At 54.6% G+C, this 10593-nt stretch overlaps 1 protein-coding gene across 2 annotated transcripts in view; it reads right to left on the bottom strand.

The window, feature by feature from the left end:
* Positions 1 to 5168: 5168 nt before the first annotated feature.
* KREMEN1 (kringle containing transmembrane protein 1) overlaps positions 5169 to 10593 on the bottom strand; it is a 66851-nt gene continuing 61426 nt past the window's right edge. For both annotated transcript variants that reach the window (XM_046025633.1, XM_046025634.1), the window contains exon 9: positions 5169 to 9321. In XM_046025633.1, coding sequence (XP_045881589.1) covers positions 9153 to 9321 — 169 coding nt within the window. In that variant the 3' untranslated portion in view covers positions 5169 to 9152. The remainder of the gene's footprint in view (positions 9322 to 10593) is intronic.

Here is a 10593-nt window from a genome sequence, read left to right as displayed (position 1 = left end):
CAAGGTGGCAGGCAGAAGGGCTGGCCTTGCCCGCCTCACAGGATGGAGAAGAAAGGCAATCCTGTAAGAGACCAGGGCTCCCTGCATGGGAAGGGGAAGTGATTTTAGCCAAGCTTTTGGCTGCGAGTCCCACTGATGGTTCCAACTCACGGGTATTAGCAAAGGAGAACAAGGAATTGCTGAGGGTGGCAAATTGGTTATAATTAAGAGAACCTGGGAGTCGCGAAACAACGTGAGAGCTACCAGCTGCCCTGGGTCTGAGGCCTCCTTCCCTGGAGGAGCAGCTCAGGAAACCAGCCGCTGTCCCCTGCGGTGTGGAGCGTTCAAGCAGAGACCAGGGAGGAAGAGCCCCTCTCGGGCCCTCCCTTCGACTGCCAGGGCACAGAGCGCTGCCATGCACGAGGACCCCCCTTTCTGCTCCGCTAGCCACTTTCCCTTCCCTTTCTCCACAGTTTAAACTCAGCCGTTCAGGCAAGTGAGTAGTTTGGGGGTGGGTTCAAGGCCCGCCTCCTGTGCTATATGACCTCCCTGAGCCTCAGTGGCCTCACGTGACAAAGGTGGGTAATAACAGTGCCTAATCCGTGCAGTTGCGAGCATGAAATCAGATGCATGGAAAGGGCTCCGCAGAGCGCAGGGGTCAGCAAACTACCGCCTGTGGGCTCGCCACCTGTTTTGTAGGGCCCCTGAGCTGAGACTGGCTTTTCTGTTTTTTAATTTGGGGGGAAATTAAAAGAATATTTGGTGACGCGTGCAAGTGTCACCAATTCAAGTTTCGTGTCCATAAATTAGGTCTCATCAGAACTCAAGGCTGCTTCCTGGTGGGCCTTGGTGACCTTTCCCCACTCTCCCACCAATCCCCCACCCCTCTCGGGACTGTGTGGACGGCTCCAGGCTGGGCCGTGATGGGATCCTTAAGGATCCCAGTGGATGGGCTGGGCTTCTAGCAAGTGGATGCGTCCCCACCAGTGCACGCAGAGTTGAGCAGTTGTGCCAGAGAGCAGAGACGCTGTGGCCTGCAAAGCCTAAAGTAGTAGATTACTACTACCACTAGTGGATTACTTAGCAGAAAAAGTTGCTGGACACTTAGAGATCAGGAAAGCATATCTATGGTTGTTATTATTACTCTGGTTGTGTGTCCTCTTTTGGCCTAATTTTAGTTAGTTTTTTTTTTTTAAGATTTTATTTATTTGACAGATGGAGATCACAAGTAGGCAGAGGCAGGCAGAGAGAGAGAGGAGGAAGCAGGCTCCCTGCTGAGCAGAGAGCCCGATGCGGGGCTCTATCCCAGGACCCTGAGATCATGACCTGAGCCAAAGGCAGAGGCTTTAACTCACTGAGCCACCCAGGCACCCCCCTAAGTTTAGTTTTTAGATAACTTTGCTTATGGCTTCATGGAGAAATTCTGAACCTAACGTTCATGGAAGGGTTTCGTGTGGAGGTGGTAGGGGGTTGGGGGGGGGTGGTCCCTGGAATCTCCAGAATTTCTACGCAGATTTTTTTTGTAGGTGTGAATCTTTGGCGGGGGGACTTGATAACATTCATCTGATTCTCAAGGAGGTCTGTGTCCTTAAACAGGTCAGGAAGTGTAGGTCTGATGCCTTCCCCGCTCCAGGCAAATTGATCCGTACCATCCCTGGGCTGTCTGGAGGAGACACTCACAATGGAGAGACTCTCCGGGGCTGTGGGGCCTCCCTCAGAGCCCAGGCCCCTGCCTGGGTGGAAGAGGCGTGCAGGGCCACTGGGAGTAAGGTGGCCTGGCTTTGGAGCCAGCAGACGTGGACTGAGTCCTGGCTCTGCCGTCCACTGCACCAAGCCCCTTCTGGTTCACAGGCTGGGTTGTCCCAAAGATGAATTCCGTCTTGTCTGCCGAGTGCTAGGCACAGTGCCTGGCTATTACTATGATGCTCATCACTGTCATCATTATTCTTATCCTTGCACATTGAAAAGCTCTTTCCTCATCTCACCCCAAGCCTATCAAACAGTTGCTAAAATAGCATAATGGGCCAAATAGCAGGTTGGAAAGCCCCTTGAGTGCTCTTGATCCGACTTTATGTTTGGTGCTGGCAAGTAAGGCATGTTCGTTAGACATATTCACACCACCAGCGTGCAAGGTAGCAGGCCCCTTATTAAGTTTTTAAAAGTTCGGTGGCCTCATTTGAATGGGGACAATGATAAACATTCCTGAGAGTGAAATTCATGAAATCTGAAGTTTCTCAGTTGCAAAAGCCTTAGCTGTTTCAGTCCTTTCTGATCTTCCCCTGAGGAGTTATTCTGGACACAAGGCTTGGATCTGCTTTCGCCCTAAAAGGCTTCTCTGTGAAGCCCTTCCCTGGCCCAGGCGTCTGCCGCTAGCAGGTTGATTCCGGACCTCAGTGACTGCCTCCGGGAGGAGGACAGCCGGCGTCCTTGCTGCCTGCCGGGCTGTCCTGGAGACGGGCTGTCCTGGACACGGGCTGGTCGTCGGCCAGCCCAGCCCGGTGCCGCCTGCCCCCGGTTGCCAGGCAGAGTTCCATTCTGCTGGGGCCTGGTAGCTCCAGACGACAGCTGGAGACCAGAAATGAAGACTTCCAGCTACAAGCAAATGTTGCTGCTTCTTGAGGTTGAAATATTCTATCCCCAAAGTGTCCCTTTCAGCCAAGCACAAACAATCCCCTACGGGGACCCGACCCCTCCATGGAGGAACAAAAGCTTCCCAGTTCTGAGTCCCAGAGACTGTCTGCAGTTTCAGGCACACACAGCCCAGTAGGGAGAGGCGACCATCATGTGACTTCCAAGCCGGGAGACAAGGTCATTCTTGTCCAGCCCTTTGCGTCTCTGCAGGAAGAAGAGCCTTTGATCGTCTGACAAAGGAGGGAGAGGCCGCCCTGGTGCTGGCTCCCGGTGGGCGGGTTGTCCAATGTCAGCGTCTCTCAGGTTTGGAAGAACGACGGGATGCGGTCCCGGTCGCTTGTACCCAAAGCCCACTCGGATGGTCCTGCTTTAGGCAGGACAGCTGCACACTCCGGCTGCCTCCATTTTTCTGGTGCAGGCTGATCTGTCTCTAAGAAATTCACCAGCAAGGCCACCCCATTTGTTTGCCACCCGCCATCAACAATATTTTCCTTCAGGAAAGAGCTTCCAGGAACAGAGAGAACATAAACACTCAAGTGAAGCTGGCCTTTCTGGAGCCCTCGCGCTGTGACAGCCGCGGCTGTGTCCCGGCGGGCAGTTGGCGGTGCTGGCCCACCCCAGCCAGTGGGGGAGGATGCCGGGAAAGGAGGGCTCGGGCTCCATGTCATCCTTCTGGAGAAGGATCTGGAATACCTGCTGTGCGTGCCTTGTATCCTCTACCCCTCTCTGTCCTGACTGATAGACTTTGCACCTGAATAACCAGTATGTCCCTACGGCAAAGGAGGCAGCCAGTGGGACTTGCACAGCTGTGTGTGGGCAGTTCACTTCCCCAAAGAGGAGGTGACTACTGACCCCACTTCTCAGATTAAAATGGCTGCAAAACTTCAGTGAGCACTGGCATTGTTCAGGGAGCTTCCTGGGGATTCTGACTCAGCGGGGCTGGGGTGGGGGCAGGAACCTGCATTTTGGACAGGCGCATTAGGGATTCTGAGGGAAGTGTTCCCAGCAGGTTTTGAGAGACACGCCCGTGTAATGTTCTTTTGTTGGGGCCTGAGCCTCCTTTTCTCTTAGCCCTGCTGGGGCAGGGAACTTACCTGGCGAATCACCTCCTGAGAATTTGGAATTGGGGCTCACAGAACCAGCAGTGTGTGTGTGCCTGCACCAGATGGGTTGGAAGCTTGGCATCTGCAGCTGCCCCCGCTTCTGCCCACCCCCCGGCCCCCCACCCCAGGACCTGCCCAGGCTCCTGCTCACCTGCCTGTGTCCCGAGACACTGTGTTCTGGAATGGCGTCAGACACATCCCAAGATGTTGTCTGTGCCCACGTTGCCGTGGACTGTGCTCCTTGAGCCTGACCCTCTGTGGGTCTCACGCTGCCTTGGTGTCCCACAGGGCCCTCACTCGACTTAGTCCGGACAGAACTCAGCATGTTTTCTCTCACACCTGGAGCCATGTGCAATCTTTACTTCGAAAACTGAACCTTCTCTCCTCCCCTCAGCCCCCAGGTAAGAAACTCCCCCAACCTCCATTCTGGAATAACAAGGAACAGCTGCCCTTTTCTGACAACAGACTACAGGTAACCCATCCCAGTTCGACGAGGTACACACTGCAAGTGTCCCCGGCTGACAGATGAGGAAGGAGGCACACAGGGCTGGGTCAGCCGCCCGAGGCCATGTGGTAAGAGCTGCGCTGTCTCTCACTCAGGGCCTTGCCTCCCTCCACAGCCAGGCCCTCTGCATCCCTCCCTGGACCTGCGTAGCTCCCAATTCGCCTCCTCCCCCGCTCGGCCTTCCCCCACTCCAACTGTTTTTCCTAACTCAAGTAGGAAATCGTTCTAAACTGGGAATCTGATGTCACTCCTCTGCCAAAACCCTTCAAAGGCTGCCTGTTGTACACTCCCGGGCCTCGGCGGATGAATGGTGGGAGCTGAGTCCCAGCGGGCCGGCTCCGGGTCTGTGCCCTCAGCGGTGGCCCCGGCTCCCCTCGGAGCCTGTCTCCCCATCGGCAGGACAGGGGTGATGGGAGTCCCCGGTTGGTCATCAGGGTGTGTGCGGCCAGCAGTGCTGCGGACGAGGAGGGGTGGGAGGAACGGGTGCCCCGAGAGGCAGGAAGAAATCCACGTGGGATCATGCTGACAGAAGCATTTACATACATCCTGCACCGAATCCTCAGAATCTTTTTGAGGCACAGACACGATGCCGTTCCACAGGAGGGGAAGCTGAGGCCAAGAAGCGGACTGACCCACTCAAGGTCAGTTGAGACCTGGGTCTTTCTGAGCACAGAGTGCCTTCCTCTTGCCATGACCCGCCCCTGGTTCCGAGGTGTTCATTTGGAATTTCAACTCCTCTGACCTGACCTGCCTGAAGATCCACCATGGGTCAAAGCTATGAGGAGACCTGAGGAAAGCTGGGGACACTAAGAGGAGAAACTGTGCAAACGGTGAGGCCTGGACATTTTGCACAGATTTCAGAAGCGCGCTCGGTCGGCCAGCACGTGACACCCCTCCTCGTCACGGGGTCCTGGGAGCACCCCTACAAAAACGACATGCTAGGGCCCGTCTCTGTTTCTACAACAGTGAGAATATTTATTTTCTCCAGACAGTAAAAATAATATTTTTCTCTCTTTTGTAAAAGTTAAGTACCATTACATTCCATTTTCTTAAATAACAAAATCCTAAAAATATATATTAAATTGTATACAGTGCGTCACACTTCATCTTATATTTTAAAATACATGATGTTTCTATTTTATTCTCAAAGTTGCATATTAAGAGCATATTTACAAATAAAGCCTTGTCATCCAAAGTCAAGATCCCTGCGGGCAGGTGAATCTGGACGTGGCAGGTCTTGACGCTGTGTGAACCCCAAGACGGCAGCTGTGCACGAAGAGAAAGGGTCCCCCACTATGTGCTCCTGAAGACACAACCTTTCTGATGCCGATTTACCTCGGACCTTCCTCCATACCCCACTTCTGCCTTGTCGAGTATATTCGACTTGGCAACACAGAAGCCTGTGAGATGGGCTCCCCTGGGGTCTGCAGGTAGCGGGGTGAAGCCTCATCGTCACCCCTAAGCTGTCCCACCGGAGGCGGAGACAGCTGCCGCTGGAAGGTTTGAGAAATACCCTGTGCCAGGGCTGCTAGGCTGAGAGACCCGGCCGGGAGGTAGAACAGTGAGGAAGGTAAACAAAGCCACCAGAGGAAACAATCAAAAGGTTAAAAGTTCCCAAGGTAGTAACAAAAGCAGACATCGAACATCAAACAGGAGATCCAAAACCCAAGAGGGTGGCAGTTGCCTGGGCTATGGGGTGGGGAGCTGGCCGGCCTCGGTTCAAGACCCGGGGTGGCCTCATCAGACAAGGGAGACAGGATCTCGGAGGCCGTCCACTGCTAAGTGCTCGTGAAGGTAAGTGCCCAGGACGCCCAGGGCTTGGTGATGGCCTCTGTGCCCGCTGGCGTGTCAGGGCAGCCGGGTGGCAAGGTCAGGCCAGCTCTTGCCTTGGGCTGGCAATGGGATGAGTGGGTGGGGCCGTATGGGCTTGGCCTGAAGGCCAGAACAGCCGTACTCGCTAGTGCTTTGATCTTTGTGGGTTTCTGGATGATTGGAGTCTTGAGCCAGAGCCCACACTTCAGAAGTTACAGCAGCCTGGTCACCTCGCTCACACCCATAGAGAGGCCTTGACCCTGTCCTGACAAGGGAGGGAGACGTGGAGGACCCCTGGGGTCCCACACCTTCTCTGTTCTGCAAGTGACTTGGTGCTCGGGAAAGAACACAGGGTGCCATGCACCTTCCAGAGGGCCCAAAGACACTGTGAAACGCCACTAAGATCACGGTCCCAGCTGGCTGCAGGCATTTACCATAGAGGGAACACCATCAGCTGCCCGCAGCCCTCCCTTCCCTGGCGGCACAGGCTGAGAAGGCAAGGGCCTAGATTCTGCAGAGAAGGGGTGAGGAGGGCACCCAGGCCCAGAGGCATCACTTGCTGCAACCTTGGTTCCTTCCATTACCTCAAGGTGAAGGCCATGGGCAGGATGCTTTCAAAGTGGCAGGCCATAGTTGTCCCCAGAGTCCCTCTCCTTCTTCTTTCCTAATCTATGTGATCTGTGATGTCCTTTCAGGCTTTCCAGCCTCTCCAAACCTCACTTCTCTCTAAAGGAGTTTCTTGAAAGACCAAGTGTGGGCCTCCTATGGTGCTCCCGGGAGGACACCTCACCTTCTCTGGGTGAGGTATCCCTCAGATACCTCAAATGTATCCCTCAGATGTTTACTTAGCCACAGGGCACCCTCTGGGGGGTGTCGATGACAGGTTCCGAGCAGGGCCGGGGCAACACCGAGGCCAAGGTGTCTGAGGGGGTTGGGCGTGGGACAATTTATGGCCTCTCCTCCAGGTCTGTCCTGAGGCCGGTCTGGTTTCCTGGGGCTGCTCCCTGGACAGTAAGTTGATCCTGGGGGCAGTGGGCTGTGCCAGGGCCAGCAGGAAGGAGGGCACGGGTGTCACCAGCACTTCCGGGTCTCAGAACAGGTTGCTCCAGCTGCAGACTCAGACAACACCCTGCCTGTGTGAGGTGGGGGGGGGGGGGGTTGGGACCACGGGATGCCCCAAAGGCCAATGGCCACAGGAAGCCCTAAGCGGCTGAACAACTGCTCCTGGGCCAGGCGACCCCCTCCGGGGCTAAATTCCATATTCCTTTTGTGCTGTGAATGGATCTATTCAGGGCACAGGGCCCTTTGTGACTGCACGCACCTGACACTTGGTTCAGAGGAGATTCCGCAACAGCCGGGAATAGCTTGAAGGGGAGACAGCACATGTCAGCGTATTTCCAGTCGTGTGGGACAGGCCTCTATATGCAGACCCGCGGCCCGTGGACAGCTGCTCCAGGGTAATCACCCTTTCCAGATCAAAGCGTGAAGACGGCACCGAGCGGCTCTGAGCCCGAAGCAGGCCTCACACGGTGGCTCGGGCAGCGCCCCTGCCCTCCCATGGACACGCTGTCCCATTTCCCCTCTCTTGTGCCCCTCTGCCTGCCAGCTCCCAGCATCTCCCCTGGTTGCCACATGTCACCCCTCACAGCAGACCCCTCCCCACTGGCCCCACACGGTCCTCTGTGTTTCTGGGAGCAGCCAGGTGCACACAGGTGGCCAGCATGGTAGAACCCCAGAGAAAACCGCAGCAGGCAGTAGCTGAGGGATCTGGGGGAGGTAGGCAAAGTGCTCCAGGCCCGAGTGCCCAGGTAACTCTGGGAAAGTCGTGCTCTGATGAAGGCCCAGGACTGGCCTTCAGAGGCCCCGGCAGCTCTTCTCAGCTGCTGTTGACAAAGCCTACTTTGGCTGATGGGGACTTCTAAACGGGGGACAGCTCTTCCTCCCTACCAGCAGCCACTGTGGCTGCACTTCTCCATCTTGGGAGGCCTAAACTTGAGGGTCTCCAGTTCCCAAAACCTCCCTCTCTGCCCTCATGCCACTCTCTGAGACTCTCTTCCCCATCTGAAGGGCAGGGAAGTGTGGCGCTAGGGAAAGGGGCCCTCTCCCTCCCCACTGAGCTATTCCAGACCACATTGGGTCCCCACGACAAAGGGAAGGAGGTGACCGCAGAGAGCACAGGCCGCGGGGTGGTTTGTCATCTTTTAAAATGAGTGACGCCTGCAGGAGGGACTGCTGATACCTGTGTCTCACCTAATGTTGCCTCACGGCTAAGCCACAACCTTTATACTCCCTGTTCGGAACGGGGAGTTGGAGAATCACGGAAAGACAGGCCCAGCTCAGGTTCCATAGGAACATGAGCTGCGCAGGGGCAAGGCAGGGCAACCCCATAGAACGAGGAGTCACTGAGCCTATAGAAACTTTCAGGAAAGTCTGTTGTGTGGCTTGCTCTGCGATCACCAAGCTTTGGAAAGAAGCCCATGTGTGGCAGGGTGCAGGCTTGATATGTTGGCAAGTCAATTCCCATGCTCTCCCAGGTTGGAGGAGGCCCACCCTTATCCAGCACCCAGAGAGCAAAGCCCCAGAGTCAGCACAGAGCATGGGCCCTCTTTATGCTTTTGGGTGCTAATGCCCAGGAATCTAGGACCAGGCCAACTCCCCCCCAAGAGAACCTCAGAATCCTCCCATAAAGACCGGGAGAAAGTGATCTATGTGGACAAAATAGAAAACAAGCGAGCAAGACTCAGCATATACTACAACTACCCACCACCCTACAGTCGTCTAGAAGGTACCTGAGCCCAGTGCCAGACACAACCATCTCTGCATTCTCAGCCCCTGCCCCGACACCCCCATTCTAGATGAGAGAGAGAGAGAGCAGCACAGGGAGGGCCCAGACCCTGGGACTTTGGGTCTCTCTCTCCTAAGTGCAGCGATGAAGCAGGAGGAGTCCAGGCTAGGCCTGCCTCTGCAGCAGGACGTCCCTTCCCAGCCCGTAGGACGGCGCTCTTGCAGAGGCTGCCAGAGGCTGAGGGAGAGTCAGGGAGAGTCGGTCTGAGGAAACCACAGGTCCCCAGTGGCCTTGAGCTCGGAGGGACCTTGTGTCTTGGGCACGGAGGGGGCAGCTTTTAGTCACTCACAAGCGGATTACGGTCATCTTGTTGACTCTGACCCTTGAGCTTCTTCTTAAAGATGGAAATCGAAGTAGAGGGTTTATAAAAAATGCTCCAGATTTCCCCCGACGTCCCTGGTTGATGACAATCCCTAAGGTCCCCTGAGGCAGGAACACGATGGGATCTGTCAAACAAAAACAACTTAGTATTTCAAGTAGGGTACAACAAAGGTCTCCCAACAACCTTCCGTCTCCTGAGACACCTGTTCCTACAACACGGGGCATTCAGTGAGGCGAAGCCTCCGGAAAGGCCTAATAGACGCCCCTGGAGGTCTGAAGGGCTATTGTGGGAATGAAATGTGTCTGTGGGAGGGAAATGTGGCACAGATTCCAGCTTTAGTATAACAAAGAATTTTCTTGCTGGAAGAGTTATTCAAATCTTCAAGGGGCTGGCCTAGAGATGATGAGTTTTCAAATCCCCCACCCCCTTTTTTTAAAATAGAAGAACTTTCTTCAAATGTCATGTACCTGGAAGTCCCCCTGATTAAAACAATATAGAGCCAAAGTCTCTCTGCTTGAAGCAGGGCCTGCCTTACTGCCAACACATGTCCCCGCTCCCCCATGTCGCCCCCCACCAGGTCTGCCTGGCAGGGAAGCTGCAGAGGGACTCCGATGTCACAGGGGCATCAGACATGCACTGTGGGGCCCTGGTGGGCAGCGAGGCGCCGGACCCCACAGACAGACTCCTGCTCTCTTGCTGCATCTGAGAGGTTCCCCAGATGGTGTGATTGTGACTTCGATAGACAGATATACATATGAAGCTCAGGCATGAGCTCAGGAATCATTAAAAAAGACCCTGTTTCCACTGAAAAATGCAAAGTGCAGTGTAGAAGGGCCTACAAGGGTGGCCTTCACAAAGCAATGGAGGGGTAGGCTTTTCACATATGAAAAGTTCTATGGCAGAGGGCAAGTGAGAAGGTCAGGAAAAGGTGTATTATAAGACAGCAACGTTCAGGAAAGGCCTTGAAATACTGAAAGCCTGTCTATCAATTATAGCCCAGTAAAACTGGGCGGCGGGGGGTGGTGGTGGCGGGCAAAAGGAGTGGAGAGCCTGGACTGGGAGCCATAGGAAAGACAGAGTAGGGGTTGCAAAAAAAATCACAGCTCTTCTCTGGAAGGTCACGAACACCAGGAGCACAGAAAACTGCTTCCGCTCCTGGAAGGTGGAACTGTTCCACCTGAGCAGCAAAGCAAGGGAAGGAAATATCTGTTTTCCCTCATCAGTCAGAATTGGAGGATGAAGCTTCTTCATTGTTCTTGCATAATTGTTAAGCAATCACTAATAAAATGTTAGGATTCTCTTCCTAAGAATGTTTCCCAGTTTCTAGAAGGCATTAGGAAATAGCCATGGTAGTGTCTCAGAAATCTGCTCTAACATGACGATCCCTTTAAGGGGA

The sequence above is a fragment of the Meles meles genome, chromosome 12 (assembly GCF_922984935.1).
Source record: "Meles meles chromosome 12, mMelMel3.1 paternal haplotype, whole genome shotgun sequence".
Lineage (NCBI taxonomy): Eukaryota > Metazoa > Chordata > Mammalia > Carnivora > Mustelidae > Meles > Meles meles.
Note: the sequence above shows the minus strand (reverse complement) of the source record. Positions and strands in the feature narration are given on the sequence as shown.